The following is a 17,502-nucleotide window of genomic DNA, read 5'->3' as shown; positions in this document are numbered from 1 at the left end:
CTTCATTACAAGACAAAGAATAGCTGATCAGCAAAGCAGCACACACCGTGCTGAACACCTTCACAAATAGATCTGAGAGGCACAACAGATTGCAGCAATTAAAAAGTCTCTCAAGCCCTTCAAAACACAGATACCTCAGCTGTGTGCTTCACATTAATCCAACCTCCTTGAAGATAAAATTTGACAAGTTAGTCCTTCATTATGGTTCCATATTGCCATCTCTTTTAACAAAAACCAGGTGAAGTGAGTAAGAATCGGGACACCATGTATTTAGATAATCACAACAAGACTTACAATATGTGTTGTCATGGTATAACTGATATAACTGGTATAACTCCGTCTTACCTGGAGTGTAATGTGTCAAATGAAGGGGGGTAAGAGGAAATATGATTTATAAAAATGGGCACAATTAAGCACCATTCACCTTATTAAAATTTCACTTATTTGACTGATGTGTACCTACGTTGCAATGGAGAGGTGGTGGGATCAGACTTGAAAGAAAAACCCAGCATAGGAAAGAAAACAGAAAAAAACCACCTACCATCTGTACAGCAATAAAAGAACAAAAAGTAGGGAGATATCCTTTTAATTATTACAATTAATCATGTTTATTACACATGGAATAAGGGACCAGCTAAGAACAGCTCCCTGTAGTAGTAAATCCAAAAGAGTAGGCAGTCCCTGCAGAGCTTGCAAATACAGGAGGCCAGGTAAAGCTCTGGGGAGGGTGACAGCACAAGAGAGAGCTTTGTGATGGAGGTGGATCTTAACACAATTCCCACCATGGCTTTTTGCCCACTTTTCTACATAAAAAGGCTTGTAGTACCATTCTCTTTGTGTCCCTTTGAGTGCTGTGTCTCTGTCTTGAGCCCTATGACAGCATGGGGAGGGCTGGGGACTGAGGAGGGAAAATTTTTTGAGCGATGACCTTGAGTGAAATCGGTGAGCAGGCTTTGATTTGGTAGTCAGTCATTCAGGGCATCAGAGTAATTGGAATGAATAGCACAGGCCTGCCCCATAACTTACACACCAGCCAGGGAGGAGAGAGAGAGGGAGCATTAGTGCTGCTGAGCCTTTCCAGCTGCCTTAGATTTCCCTGCGGGTGTGTGCCCCCGCAGTTGTAATCACAGCCGATCACTGTGAGTCCTACCTGCCTGACAGTAAGAAGCATGGCCTCGGCTTTGAAGTTAAACTAAAGATAGATTCCTTCTTTTTCATGCCTGATTTGGATCAGATGACCAAATACACAGTGGGGTTCTTGCTATACTTCATGTTATGTTTCAGCAGCTAAATATAGCTGTATTACCTCAGAAATACTTAAAAGACCCAGACTAAACAACTCCCCCAGATACAGTAGTGGTGCTGGGGTTCTTTGGGGACTGCTGTTCCTTCCCAGTTGGGTTACAGCCAGCACTGGTTTGTATGGCTGCTGCCAGAGCAACCAGTGCTCAGGGCTCAGCACAGCCATGTCTAAGCTCCAGGGAAGGAGAGGAAGCCACAGTGCCAGAAGGGTAAATTCTTCATAGTCTCTTTATGCCATCTCTGCCTTGTATATTGTGATTCATGGTTAGGAAAATGCCCAAGGCAGAATGAAGGCTCTGTAATGTGATTATTCAGGCATCAGGTGAGAAGACAAGGGCACAGGAGTCTGCCTTTGTTTGCTTAGATCATCCTTTGTCACCACAAATAATCGTTCCTCCCAGAGCTGCGTGTGAACACACCAGCCTTGTGGGGCTGGAGTGAGGCTATTGTGAGCTGGTGGAAGTGACAATGCCACAACTCGTTCTTCACTGCAGCAAGAGTGCCTTGCCAGGAAGGAAAATTGACAGGCTCAGTGTTTGCTGTCAGTTCTGAAATCCAGGACCTCTCACCCTTAGCTTTTTGTTCTGAAGCAATAGCTTATCCAGCTGTGTGTTTCCTGGTATTTGCTGCTGTCTCAAGTCGAAGTTAAGTGGGAGCAAAACAGGACATCGGTACAGAACCAGCACGTGATGCGTGATGCAATCTCAACTCTCACTCAGAGGAGGCCGGAGGCAGCAGGGAGCCAGGGCTGGCAGGGCAGGTACCCCACATGGGATGCTTGACAAGCAGGATATAAGCTTTCCTAGAGCCATCTTACCTTGAATAACATCCCTGTCCATGAAAATGTATGAGCTTTTCCAGCCTACATTTCTCCCCTAGAGCACTGTATTGCGGAGAAGCTCATCTAGGATTTCCCGGACAGTGGGGAAACTTGCTGGTGGTCAGTGGTGAGATCCCTGGGGTTGATTCCTCCTTGTTTCCACTGAGAATCCCTGCATAAAGGAAGATTCTGAGTGGTATAAAAGCTGTGAGAGAGCAAAATTTAAAGGTAGGCCAGCCTTATTCTCCAGAGGTCTAAGGCAGGGAAGAGACACAGGTGAGAGGATGGAACGGTCCTCACAGGCCTTCAGTGTGTATCTGCTGGGCAGAGCTGCTGCAGTCCACAAGGGACTGGTCTCCAGGGGAAGAAGAGCTTCCACATGTAAAACCTAATGATGCATTCAAATAGAAGTGACCAAGAATCCTCATGCTCAGCTGAATAGATGACTGCATTTAGGCAGGAAAGAGAATGCTGCTCCATGAGAAGGCAAAAATGACAGGGGTGGGTCACAAGTAAGCAGTGAAGAGGACCTGGCAAGAAAGATTAAATACAAATGAAATGGAGAGCATCTTGCTGAGAAGGAGGAAAACAATATCAGTAGAATGTTTTGTTTTCCACTGACTGTCTTATACTGGTGGTTCTCAGGTCATTTTTCTGGATTTTCACCTATTCCAAACTAGGTCTTAACAGTAACAGAAGCCAGCTCCAGTCCAGAATTCTCTCTTGTCTTTAGCAGAGCTGACATCTTTCCTTCGCTCTTTTTGAACACTGCTTGAAATTTAGGTGAAGTCTACAGAGCTGTACAAGAGTAGAATCTAATTGAGACCCATCAATGGAGAAAATAGGATGATTGTTTTAATTAAATGAAGAATTAAATTTTTTGTGAAATAAAAAATGGAATGGAGAAACTTCAGAGATCTCAGAAGATACTTCAGTGAAAATTATTCTGTTTGATTAAGTGGGAACTTAGTCACTTGTCAAGAAAACATTCTGAATTAATAAGTGTAAAATATAAGTGTAAAACATCAGGGCAAATGATGGTTGCTTGGATGTGCTGAAATGGCTTAAATGAGTCCTGCAGTAAAGTGCTGGTAGCACAAGTCTGGAGCCCTGTTCTGAACATTCCTATTCTCTCCCTGGAAATACCTTTATATAGTGTGAATGAGAGATAAAGACAGACTTTCAAAGCCACTTTACATCTTTGGTAAATGTGGGCCAGTTCCCAGCTCTGAATTATAGGATATCCAGCATAGGAGGATGCAGTTATCAATTTCCCCAGTGCACCACAAGAGAGCTTTTGATCTTTGTGATCAGATTATCTTGTTAGTGGCTCTCAAAAGGCAGTAGGAGCAGATGATATTCCGTGAAGACCGATGCACTGACCTTTTTCCATTTACTGTGCCTGTCTGAGCCTGAACAGAATTTAAACCTGTGAGGGGAAAAGCAGAGCTGCATCAGACAAAGAACTCTTCCTGCTCTCCAGAAATTTCACTGGTGATCTGCCAAGGGCAGTTGGTTGTTTGCCCTTATGTTGTATTTTAACCTGGTTTCATAAACAAACACGGCGTATGTAATGTGCTCTGCTGCGTCCCTGCCTCTCAGCCTTGCCACTCCTGCTGTAGCTTTTCTACTCTTTAGCCAATTTTAATCAAATTTAACGGATCCTGAGTTCTGTGAGGAGAGAGACTCACTGGTAAAAACACAGTATTGTGAACTCAATCTTTGTGATGGCACAGAACCTCCATGGAAGCCATCAGTGAAAAGCTGTAGGAAAAACCATAAGAAAAAAGCTGCAGTGACAGCTGCTGCTTGCAGAAGTATATTTTCTTCCCTCTTCTTCCCTTTTTAAATAAAAATGATTTAGCAAAAGCATTCAATCATGTCCTCAGATGTTACCATGAAACCATGGGAGTACAACATCTGGAAAGAGAGTCTTTTCTTCTGTCAAACTTATGCAACATGAAATGCATTTTTCTGTTCTGTTACAACACCATGCTTTTCCAAACAGAAAAAATCTGGGCTGGCCCTTCATGTGGAACCAACTGGAGCAGCTCCACAGAATTCAGTTTGCTGATTCATAGCAGCATAGGCTCCAGTCCTTTTTTTTTCCTCTTTCTTTTCCTGTACATGTGGCACTTTCTAAATAATTCGACATATTTATGATATTCAAGATTTCAGAGAAGTGTGGTGGCCCTGAGACAGTGGGATTATTTTTATATGTGAGTTTGGGTTGCAGTGTCATTAAAGCTAGTTAGCTTATGTAATAAATAGCTGGTGATTTATCTCCCACATTGATACATGTTAAATGGATGACAAACATCGTTACCCATCTTCTTACCATATTTTCCGTACTTCATTCCATATTGTATTTTAGTGCTTCGTTGCTGTGATTTAGTGTGGAGGAGACTAAGCAGATCCCTGTTTCTGTCATGTTTTCACACGAAATGTCAAATCCGAAGCCTGGGTCCATTGAGTGCTACCAAGTAATGAGAGACTTTGATGGTTCACAAGTCTTTCCAATGAAATGTCAAACTTTTCATACTAAGAAAATTATGTTCCCCAACATAGAGCTTGAAAATAGATAATTATCCAAGAACATGGAACAGTATTAACATGCACTGGAGCATGTCATGAACATTTCCCTCAGTAAATAACAAAGGTAATTGCTGTCAGAGTACAAAGCAAGGAGGAAGGTTGGCTCTGCTCCTTAGACAATTTAGATTGGCCACTGTTTACTCACTTAGCCCATAAAAACGTGCAGCCTATCAGAAGGGTGCCATTTCAGGGCCGATGGAGTGTGACCAGCCTGCTGATTGCGGGCACTTGTCATTTCACACTTCCCGAGTCTGATCAGACAGAAGGTCCTTGGCTATTATTAGACATCTAAACCCTGATGAGTCAGAGCTCATTTGTAAACCATATTAAGCCCCAGTAATAATTAATACATTTTTTGAACCACATTTTGACTTCAGGCACAATTAAGAGGTTTCATTCTTAGCCTAGAGGAGAGAAAGAATGGACATAATTTGCTAGGTGGACAGAATTCTCCCATATAGAAGTCAGAGAAGCAAGGAAAAAAACCCACTCCTAATTGCTAATGGGGCTAGTTCTGGTTTGGGATTTTTACAAATCAATTTTCTAATATTAGAAACTAGTGGAGTGTAGAAATACAGCATAGAAGTCTGGAAGACATCTTCTAAAATACCACGTGTAGCTCATTGACATCACAGGCAACTCTCCTCATGGATTTATTCATCCAGGTCTTGCAAATGCTTGAGAATTTTTGTCCTCACCTTCATCATGGGAAGCTGCTCCCAGAACTCATCACTCTGATAGTTAAAATGCTTGTTTCCCCCTTTTTTTTTTTTTTTTCTATGCTTCTTTTATTCTCAGAGATGTCTCTGCATTTAAGGGAAAGGCAAGATACCTTTTACCAACAATAACCAGATTCTCCCAGTCATCTTTGGGCCATGGTCTTTTCAGGGAAGGCTCTTAGTATATTGTATCTATACAAAACTTGGAATTTGAGCCATACTGTGGTGAATATCGTGCACAGACAGCTGAGGGGGAAGCAAGAACCCACTGAAAAGAGACAGACGTACCTACTATTTCCTATCATTTACATTCTTAATCTTTAAACCAAACTTCTGGTTTATTTATGTCATTCTCAGTACCTTGTGGGCACTCACAGCAACCCTCTGCCTCTGAAGTTGTTGTATCAAACAGACCCTGTCCCCAATAATGAACTATTTTGAAGGGTCAAGGGTCTCCTGTAAGCAACTACTACTAGATTTTATTTTTGGGAAAGAATACACTACGCTGTCTAAAGGTGATTTTTTCTTCCTCAAAGTGAACTACTTTGAAGAGTCAGAGGTCTTTGTAAGCAACTACTGCCTATTCCTCACCAATAATTGTTTATGTTACATATTTATTACCATTTATTACAATTTTATTGTAATTGTTTACCTTTTTTTTTTTACCTTAACAAGATGCAGAGAGTCTTCAATGTAACACGACAGATTTTTCGGCCATATGCTCTCTTTCCAAACTACATGTACTGCAACTTAAAAAGCCAGTTATGTTTTTGGGCAACACTACACTACATTTTATGTCTAAAGGTGAAATTCATACCTGTGACAGAGAGTAACCCAACATCTATGACTGAGTTAGGCATATTAGATACCAGATCAGAAGGATTTTCTTTAGTGCATCACGTAATACCAAAAAGTTACAGTCCAACACCGAGACAAGACATCAAGGAGAGGTGTCTGCTGCTTCCTTGCCCCAGTTGACTTGTTGAATTTAAATCAGATTTTCTTTCTTCTCTTTAAACATCCGTTTAAGCACATTATGAACTAGAATAAGTTGAGGTTTTTTAATTTGTGCTCACTTTACATCAGTCACAATTAATATTTTTTAGGTGACAGTTTACCTAAGCTGTTACTATGAAGCTCTTGCTAATGGCGATAAGATTCTGTGAGTGCACACTCTGGTTGCTCCTTCACAGTGTCATCAGTAAATATGAGAACATATGTAGCTTGTGTAATTTAATTCAGTGAATATTAAGCTGCTCCTGGTGCTAACACTTTCCTAGAAACAAGCTCACCATGAAGAAGCAGTTGGAAAACAAAAACCGTAAACTATAAAAATAGAAGCATTAATTGTGCAGTATAACAAAGTGAATCTCTAAAAACCATCTTCAGATTCCTGCTGAAACATTTGTAATCCAACCAGAAAGAAATAAATACTTTTAGTTCCTCTGCTGTGGGGTATGGATCTGCAGTGGACTATCCAGGAAATCAGAGAGACAGAGCCAGATTGGAGGAAGGACTCAGAGGAGAAGTGAAAAGTAGTCAAAGATAAGTGAAAGTGTGGATTTGTAGGTATACAGTGTGTCATCTGGCAACAAAAATATCATGGAGAGAGTAATGAGTCAACCTGCATAAACCAAGAGAAAAAAAAGAATCACAGATAGAGACAGACTTGGGCAAATACAAAGCCTCAGTGACAGAGGATTTGAAAGTGTGTGTGGAGAAGCTAGGGCTCTAAAATCAGGAGAAAAACATACAGAGAAAATAAAGGAATGTTTACAAGAAGCTTCCACTGAAACCATAAGAATCTAAAGCAATTGTAGGAATACAGATGTTGTTTTTCTGAAAGCAGTAATTTAGTGATTTGATGTGAATAAAAGCAAGTCAGAACAAATAAAAACACCAATTCTAACAGCTTTTTGGCTTTAAAAAGTTGGATAAAGTCAGAAAACAAGTCCTGACCTTCCCAAAAGATGTACACCTCATACTAAAGATGCTCAGAAACAGTGGGAGGGTTGGTCAAATAATAGACATACTTGGAACAAAATAATTCTAGAATGAAGCAGAAGATGAAAAACAGCATGTAAAAGACATTAGAAGCAGCTGTGTCATTTCCCCTGCCACATGTAGTGATCCCAAGGAAACTTTCTGTTACTGTGACCCTTCTGCTGCTGGATCTTGTAAGCCTGTCCTGCTCAACCAGAAGTTTGTGCCATTTATCCAAAAGGTGGCTCTGTGGGGAGCTGCAATGTCACAAACCAAGACAGAGCAGGTAGGGTTATCCTGAGAAACTTGATGGGAGAACAAAGCAAAAAAAATCTGGAAAAAAAATATCAAAAATGGACAAAGAACTTTGAAATTGCTGTGTAGCTTGAGTGGAGATACACTGAGGCGGAGGGCAAAAGAAAGGTGTCAGGCCCCACTTTCTGAGACTTGCACTTGGCACGTTCCCATGTGCTTGAAGAGAGCCTTCCCCTTCAGTGTGTGTATGTATTATTGTCTATGCCGGTGCTCCTAGCATATAAAAATACAGCATATTTATATGTGCTAGGAGCACCGGCATAGACAATAAATACAAATATCAGTGGATGTAAATGTGAGGTGCTTAGGCTGGAGAGAAAACCACGGAACAAAGGAATCCACCAGTGTTGGTCCAGTTCCCAAGCTGAAAAGGTCTGGTCTGGAGGGATGTGAATAAAATTCTAAAGCCATTGTCAGCCCATAACTGTGTCCCATAAATTATGTATAGCTGTTCAATTAAATTACTGTAATGTGTCCAGGTGACTTGTAAAGCAGGATGTGTCATGCAAAGGTTATTGTAAGGACCTGAATAAACACAGCAGAAGGAAGGCTGGGGGTGTTGGTTGCTACAGAAGGTTGGATGTCTGTTCCCTTCAGGTAGAAAGGGGATTTAGGAGTTACCTCCTTGAGTTGTTCTACTTCCTGAAGAAACTAGAAGGGGATAATGCATCAGGCCTTTTTGGGGTTCTGTGAAATAGAGACAAGGGAAGAACAAACCAAAGAAAATGTCTGACAAAGTTGAAGCTAAGTAAGTTTATTTTTCTTACTTACGTTGTAATATATGAGTGCTAGATAACATGAAGAAACAAAAGCAACTGCCAAATGCTTTTATAAAAGAGCTAAGAGCATATTTGGAGAAAAATTAACCATAAATGTTACCTCAGAGGAGAGGGTCCCACTTGGAATAAGCATATATATGGCAGTTATGTCTAAAATTTGTTATGCTGCTATTGTTTTGTGAAATGACAGAACATCTGCTCAGTCACAAGGCCCCAGTAAAATGCAGCTTTATGCCTAAAGCAGTATGTCAGTTCCTAACAAAAAATGTATATAACAGGCTGAAAACAAAGGCACATTGTCTTTTCCAGTTGTAGTCATTTCTGACCTAATAATGGTTTAGAAAGGATTTTTTATTTTTAAATAAATGAGTGGAAGGATTGAGTCATTTATGACTCTTTTCAAGATTAGGCTTTGTGCATTATTTGTGCATAAGCTGGAAAAAATGCTTTGTCTCTGCAAATCATATTTGTGTCACTAGGGCACTTTTAAAAAGGCAGCTACTTGTAAGTACCTTGAGAAAAGACATGCTTAGCTTACAATTTCTAAATGCAGCGTATAATCAGCTGATTTTTCCTCCCACTGGAAACACCAGCAAGTGATACATGTGCTCACATGGCGAGTGGACACAAGTCACATTTCACCTCAAAGCTGACTCTTCAGAGGGAAAAAGCATTCACAGTGCAATCTGTCATGTAGAAAACTAGTTAACAAATCCCTCAGGAACAATTATTCTATGGAATTTGTTAATGAATATTACAAGCACACAAGTTTTAGGTGGCTTTATTCAATGAGAGTATTTTCATTGTTGTGTTCACTGACCTGAGAAGTCTGAAACTGTGGTGTAAAATACAGTTTTAAAACCTATTTTCTGATTAATTGGGGTTATTATCCTACAGCTTGAAGTCATCCCCTCAGATACACATGCATATATGACCCCTCAGAAAACAGACTGATCGATGAAACATATAGAAATTGGCACCTTTTTATAGAATGGTTTTCATGCAGTGAAACAGTTATTATTTAATTAAGGTGTGGAAGTATTCAAGTGGAACATGCCTTCATGAGAAACTGTGAGAATGAATTTGTATTGTGACACACATGTGTTCAGAGTGAGAATTAGGGTTAGACTCATTGTGGAGAGCTCAGGGGTTGTGTGTCACGGACTCTTTGAAGCCTCTGAAGTCTGAAGGACTCTTTTATGTGACTGGGAGTGCGTGTGCTACATCATGAAGTATTAATAGGGGAGAAATACAGGAGCCACTCTCATATGAATTCTTTCTTCTCCAGAAAACCTTATGTCAGCAGAACTTTTTTTTTAATATCACTTAAGGTTGGGGCCTTTGCTGGAATAAATAAAATCCATGCGGGAGAGTCATCTGTGTCTGACTCAGAGCTGAATAGTAATATGTGATTTTTACCTTTAAGCTGAGTCAGATACAGATACTAAAACTTTCCCACAGAAGCAGTATATAGTTTCTCAGAAACCCTTCAGAGGTTTATGAACCTGATCCAAAGCTTATTGCAGTTGGGAAAATTCCTGATTTAAGTCAGTTTCCAGTTGGACTGTACAAATCTTATTGATCTATTTATATAACCTTTTCAAGAGAAAAAAAAAATTAACTTTCACATATGGCAAAAACTTGAAGACTTAATTTTTAAGCTGTTAAGATTCTAGTATTCCCTGGAATCTTAGGCAGCAGGTATCTTGTGCTTTGTGAAGGTAAAGGCACAAGCTCCAGGGCCCAGCCTGCAATTCATTGCAATTATTTAACCAAGGCATCAATTCTCAGCCCCAGAACAGGACACTTCCAGGCAGGAGCTGTTGTGCAGAGCTGCCAGAGGTGGCTGGGTGGCATCATTTGTCAGCTGGCAGGGAAAGAGTCACCAGAATAAGGCGGGTTTAAGAGTGGCTCTTAAGCAATGATAGAAATGCCACAACTGACTCCAATCTCTGCTCCTCAGTGTTAAATACGAGCAAGGGACTGTGGTTCTCCCTACAGCCATCTGGGGAAGCAGGGAGATTTGTGCTTGGTGGCAGTGGCCTGGAGAATTGTTGGGGGGTCTTTTAACAGATCTGTGTCTGCCAGTGTGTCTCAGAAGATGATCTGAACCTTCAGGTGACCACCAGGTTCTCTGCTGGGGACCTCCCAGTCCCACAGCCACAAAGTACAGCAGGCATCCCCTGCCCATACCCACCCCCTGGACCCAGAGAGTAAAAAGTGATGGTTAATGTCTTGCATTATGATCTTCTAAAGCCTGCACCATCCCAGTCCAACCTGATGCAGTCTGTGCTATTTTGGTGCAGTTTCAGGCCTTTAGGACAGGTTTCTATTATTCTGTGAAAAAAAAGGAGATTGGCACATGCTGGCATGAGCTTTGCTATTGCACTGAAACACGGATCTCACTGAAGTCCTGTGGCAGTAGCCAAAGGACAGCTGTGCCTTCAGAATCTGAAAATGAGAAGGGTGCTGTGTCACAAGTCACTATGAAATGATGACATTGCCTACTCAACAGAGTTGCATGGTGTGTCTGAAGCTCCTCACTGATGTGGCTACACTATTTCATCTCCTGGAATGATTTATTTGTAGATAAACCATTACTGATGCACAAAGTCAGGCTCTGGTCCATCGTTCTAGGTGAGTGGTAGCCACAGGACATGAAAGCTCTGTTGTAAAGAGGCTGGGAAAGGGTATCCAAGGTGAAAAGGGTTGGTAGATTGCACCTGAGTTGATGTGAAGTGGTCATGGTGAACCTGGATATCAGGGCTCTGGGTAATTTGGTGGCCCTCTCTGCTGACAAGCCAAGAAAGGGCTGGATGTGCCTTCAGAGATGCGGAGGAGATGCAGATCTGGGCTACAGCTCCTCTCTTGCTGCAGTGAAGGCACTAGAACCCAGAAGTGCTGCAGTGCACCATGCTGGAAAGTTCAGCTTCTTGTTTGGAGGTGGGGCCTATTTGGTTCAAGTATTACTTGTTTTGAGCAAGGTCAGGATTTGGACCATGGGCAATGAATGAAATCAAATTTTTGAAAAGGAGTGCCTTAACAGGCAGTAAACATTTCTGCTCTGACTGGGAAACAGTCATTAAAAGATTTTATTAAATTTTGTGTCTGTTCTGTGTGCCACTCAGCCATTTCTTTTCATTCTGAAGAATTATAACTAAGAATGAATGAGTCTTTTCTAATATGGTCAGGACCCAATAAATTTGTGAAAGAGCTGAGTTATCTTTCACCCTCGTAGGCAAAATTTTCCAATTGTTTAAGAAAATGTTGTTTTGTATTGCCGTGACATCAGTCTTCATGGCTGTGAATAACAAGGCTCAACATTAAGCAACTGGTTTATAAAAAACAGACATGCAGTAACAATTAGAGAGTGTACAGTGCGCTTCCCCACTGGAGTCCATACCCTCTCCTCCCACTTACTGATCTTCCCACTGCACTGTGGAGTTACTTGTGTCTTCAGAAGGAGCAAACTGATCTCTTCAGTGAAAGGCTGCAAAGTTTCCTGAGTTCTGCCATGTAGAAGTTGGCATCTGTTGTTCCACAGAACTGGATCTCTGCCGCACTGCTCCAAGCATTTGTCAGCCCCGGAGTGGAGGATGGCAGCTCCCAGCATCTGAAGAAGAAAGAGACTGTGACACAAAGCTTCCCAGTACAGAGAAATTGCTGCATCCATCACCATCCTTTCAGTCCAGTTAATACAGCTGTATTAGCCTTGTGCTGCAGTTCACCCACAGCTCCCAGAACACCTCCTTTTAGTGTTTGAATCTCCAAAGTGTTACATTTCAAAATACGTTTTGCTCAGTACCAAGAATAATCAGTCCTCTGGGATGAAGCAGATCACAAAGCCTGAAATGGATCTGGAATTCTTTAGGAGGAAGATACTTGTGATTGAGGGTACTGGATAGATCCACAATCTGACAGCAGTGCAGAGTCTCTGAGGGCAGTACAGAGTCTTTCCATTTGGTCAGTGCTCCTCAGGTGTGGGGGAAAGGTTCAGGCTTCTCCTGGACCATCCTTGCTTGACGAATATTTGCCTTATAACACGGTTTATTAGTCTGAGCCATTTGGGTTTTTTTTTTTTTTAACCAGATAGTTCTGCTCTTGGTGTGCCCTGCACAGGCTGGATTTAGATTCACTCCCAAGGAAATAGGATTTTTCATCTTTTGGAACTACCAGTGAGCTGAAAAATCATTTATTTCCACAGTGCTAATAGTAGGCAGCTGTTTGTGGTGACAGCAGGAGAAAGAGTTACCTGAAGATCAAACATCTGAGTTTGGGGGGTAAATATGTTGTTGGAGCAAGCATGACCTAGCATGACATATTTAGATTTATTTTAGAAAAGGTTTTCTTATTCTATACTCAGTCCTAAAAATATATTTTAAGTGAAATCTAATGAACAACATGCAGTTGGTACAGGCATCTTAAATGGCACCATCTTAAAGGTCATATCCAGGGACAAGGTCTCCAAGTGACCAAGCCCATCATGAAAAGTAGCAAATGCCCTCAGCTGTGAAGTTTATCATGGTCTTCAACTGTAATCACTCAAAACAAGTACTTGGACAGCTGGCAGATTGTACCATCATTAGCAAGTGTTCCCCAAACTGTGGTTGGCAAAGGAAAAGGTGTAGGAACAGCACTGGTAGATGTGATATTTTCAATTAAAAGTTGCTAAGTGCCCCTGGTCATCTACGGTGGAGAACATTTGGTTGCATAATCTGTTATTCCAAAATATTTGAATGCCATTGCCAGAAACAGCCTCCAGCTTGAGGAGCTGCTCTTGAAAGTACATGAGAAAGTGTTTGTTGCTTTACAAACCAGGTCGCCAGGGGTAGGAACTGTGTAAATAGTCTGACCATTGTTGGTTTGCCACTTCTTCCGTTTCAGCTGGATGCTGAGAAGGCAAAATTGAAGCTGGAGAGATGGGGTCCCCGAGATGCTGGCAGTGGGGGTGGAAGAAGTGAGGAGATGGAGTCAAGCGGAGATTGTGATGATGAGGATGGCTGCCAAGGATCTGGTGACAGGATACACACAGCAGGTAAATACAGCTTCTGTGGGCACTTAGCTTAGAAATGCACGTGTCACAATTAGGTGAACAGAGCTAAGACTTACGCTGCTTGAATTGCTGTTAAAATCCTACTAAATTCAAAGGATTTGAATCTTAATCTGTGAAGAGCTGCAGTAAAAATATAATGATACAGGCAGTAACCCAATATTATTTAACACTTGGCAGACAGATAAAAGACTTAAATTTGGAGTGAATAATGTCTGCAATGAAATCTGGATCACAAGAATACTGAAAAGCCTTCCTAGATAATGTGGGCTCTTCAGATAAATAGAAAATCGATGACCTTATAGAGTATGCTAAGTGTTAACATAAACATTTATTTATTGCATAATGATACTGAAGGATGATCCAGAGTTGGCTGAAAGCATATATTCTTGAAAAAAACATAGGATGTACTGTGGGGTTTTCCCCTAGTGGTGAACTGCTGGTTAAATGAAATTTCTTGATAGTTTTCAGATATTGCATTCTGCAATGTTTATTCATGAAATTACTTGGATAATATGCCATCAAGTGTAGAATCAACTTCAGAATCTGACAACTTCCACCAACATACTGGCAATATAATATGTAGTTAAATCCTTTCAGTAACTTGTTAAGAAGTAAAGTGTTTCTAAATACTTGATATTACTGTTTTACTTCATCTCTAAGTTGTGATTCATTTTAACTCACCAAAATGTAACTGGTTTAATTTACCTTAGTGTATGTAAATGTAATGTGGATTGGATCATAAATACATGAAATACAGGTATAAGAGTGTTGAAAACAATGTTCATTGAGATGGCTGGAGCTCAGGTAGGTTTTAAACTGCTGCTTGGTTCGGCTGAGATAAACAAATGCCTTTTACTTGTCTCTTTGCCACTGAGTGGAGAGGGGGAAGAGGTATCCCATTACTCAGGTAAGGTTTGCAAACATGCTGTGATAAGCCTGTGGTCAAGACTTCATTTGTCCCTATTGTGAATATTTGTTCGGGAAAATCAAGCTTAAAGATGTACTTTGAAATGTGTGCAGCGTGTTAAAGCTAATTTGCAGTATCAGCTTATAAATACTTGAATTATAGTTTGCATTGATGGCCTGTATGATCAAGGTATCATCACATAGGGACACTGTTTTTAAAAGTTAAGTAATTAAAACTGTCAGATCAAACAGAGGTTTTCACCATCTACACCAATATTTTTGAACAGAGGAATTTTGATACAATGTTATTTTAAAACTCATTGCTTAGCTTTTTATTGTTTACTGTATTTGATCCATAAGCAAAGACAAGACTTTTAGATGTTTTCAACCCTGGGGATTTAGGAAGATAAATACTGTAATATGATTTCCTCTCTGCGTGGAGTAATGGAAACAAAAGCCAGGTGCTAGGTAGTCTTCAATGAACAATCAAACTATTAATACAGCATTTGGGGAGGATGTGTATCCATGCTTCCATGGACAATGGCAGAGTTCAAAAATAAAACCTTGAATACTTTCAAGATTTGACTTTCAGCTGGCTTTAGTAATGGAAAGCTACTTAATGTCATTTTTTCTCCTTTTTTGCAATCTATTTAATTAAAATATTTTATGCTGATATCATCCTGGATTTAAAAGAATTGTATTTATATAACTGGCTGTTTCAGAATTTAGCAGGGTGTATATCCAATTAAAAATGTAATTACAATAAATTTTAGAAAATGATATTGATTCATAACAGTAGAATAAGTATTTCATTGTGTGACAATAGTAATGCTCTATCATAATTAGCTTTAAAATATTGTACTGTATACAAGCCACTAGCTGTAAATCTCTTTTCCATATCTGGATACAATTAAGAGATAAAACGCAGTAATCTCATTATGGAGCTGCTTTGCTTTAATAGAATGTTAAAGAAAAACAAACATCAGATGAGTTGAATTTCCTCTTTCTGCATGTCTGTGAGATGATGTTGGCAGTTGTACAGCCTGTGAACTTGTATTTCCTAAGCTTAAAACCTGTCCAGTACATCTAACCATTGTTTTGTGGAAGTAGAACATGACAACATTGCCTGTTCCCTGCTTGCCTGGAAATTGAGTCGTGAATTGGCACTAAAGCTAGATTCCAAATCGAGCCCTGATTTGAAGCGTGGTGAAGTCAGTGGGAACGTCCTTACAGGTGTGGGTGAGACACAAATGAGAGCTGTAAAATGCCACTAAGCTCTTCAGGGCATGCTGGAGCACAGAGTCATACAGCAGAACAAAAGGAATAAAGAAGGAATAAAAGCCTTTCCAAACACAGACTTTTTGGCAGAGCAGTCATGTTTCTAACAACAAGCCTATGAAAAAGAGAGGAAAGTATTTCAATGTCAACCTCTAAAATGCAGAATTGAAAATGTAGTAAATATGTACTACATCTGTCATTTATTCAAAACATAGATGAAAATTATATTTACTGCTCTATGTGTGTTGAGAGCATTGCAAAGGACTGAGATTGCTTTTAGTTTTTGAAAACCTACCAAATGCTCATTTCTTTCCACCTCCCAGAAAAAAAACCCCTTTTCCTTACCGATAAATGGCCAGGAATTTCATCAATATATGGGTTACCGTCATGAAACATTTCTGTTCATAGCTATTAGTAAAGATCTCCCCAGACAGGGTCCATTGCTTTCTCCCCATGTTGCTTTTCCCAGCTGCTGACAGAGGGCTGGGCTCCTGGGTTTTAGATTTCAGCATGTCCTGAGTGGGTGAGCACAAATGTGAATCTATGTGTGTATATTCCAGCCAGGTCATTGTATAAACCCTTTTCCCTCTGTTTGTTTATTTTAATTCCCTTTTGCTTGGGGATTTCAATCTCTGTAGTTCACCTCATCCTGCAATGGACAGTACAATCCTGTCCTTTTGTTTGCCACCTTCTAGCCTTTGAGACTCATGCCTGCATATCAGTCAATAGTTTTATTTAATGTCTGTAATTAAGATACATGGCTATCTATTAGCTGGGGTTTTGTTTATCTTTGTTTCAAATAAGTCTTTGTTTGACACATGCGCTATTACCTGAAAAGATCAACACTTCTTTAATGATAATGGGCTTAATTATCTATTCTCTATCACATGTGTTTATCCAAATGATTTTATATGAACAAGATAAATTCTCAGGAAACCAGCATTGTCTTCAAAAATTATGGATGGTAGAAGAGGCTTTATAATGTCGTATTCTCACAGGCTTTACCAATTACCACGAGTACCTCTTCTTGGGGAAAGCTGTGGGAACAGCAGTTTCTCAAGCAGGCCCATGTGTTATTTGTTGGCAAGTACCAACTTTTTAATGACAACATCTGTGAATCATCTTTGAACAAAGTTTTGTCAGGAGAGATTCAAGAAGAGGAAAGCAAGCCATATAAATCTTGAGCGTGGATGGGGAAGTCGCTCTGTGGTTTGCCCTGCTGCAGTCCTGCAGGTTTCTTAGGCAGAAGGGCAAAACAGCATCTCAGGCTGAGCCTTGCTGAGCCCAGCCTGCTCTCAGAATCACAGTCTTAACATGGACCTGATCACAGCGTGAGTCCACTGGTGTTAGTCTGTGTTCTTCAGCCCTTACATGAAGGTGGTGGTGCTGGAGAAGAGCAGGGACTGCTCAGTGCCCTGCAGGATTGAGGGAGAGGGATGAGTGTCATGCTGCTCATGAAAATAGGGCAGCAACAGATTCACATTGTGCCCTGCCTCTGCTGTTCAGGGGGCAAAATGTTTTGGCCTATTTGGTGAAAAGTGGGAAGGAAGTTTATGCAAGGAATTCTGATTTCCAGCTCTGTGTTGTGATGAGGCCCCACCCAAGCAATGACAACCAACATTAGGTTTCAGTTCAGGGAAATCATCAGGTGATTCGCTGCTAAACAAAGGTGGAGGAATTGTTTAGGCCACAGATAGGGGCCTGCTTTTAGTGCAAGCCCAAAGCCAGCTGTGTGGAGCTCTGGGCTGTGTG

At 40.6% G+C, this 17,502-nt stretch overlaps 1 protein-coding gene across 4 annotated transcripts in view; it reads left to right on the top strand.

Annotated features, from left to right (window-relative positions):
* Positions 1 to 17,502, top strand: part of LOC116448664 (glypican-5-like) — a 338,454-nt gene that overhangs the window by 230,060 nt on the left and 90,892 nt on the right. For all 4 annotated transcript variants that reach the window (XM_032119434.1, XM_032119433.1, XM_032119431.1 and 1 more), the window contains one exon: positions 13,398 to 13,548. In XM_032119434.1, coding sequence (XP_031975325.1) covers positions 13,398 to 13,548 — 151 coding nt within the window. The remainder of the gene's footprint in view (positions 1 to 13,397; positions 13,549 to 17,502) is intronic.

This window comes from Corvus moneduloides, chromosome 10, assembly GCF_009650955.1.
Source record: "Corvus moneduloides isolate bCorMon1 chromosome 10, bCorMon1.pri, whole genome shotgun sequence".
Lineage (NCBI taxonomy): Eukaryota > Metazoa > Chordata > Aves > Passeriformes > Corvidae > Corvus > Corvus moneduloides.
Note: the sequence above shows the minus strand (reverse complement) of the source record. Positions and strands in the feature narration are given on the sequence as shown.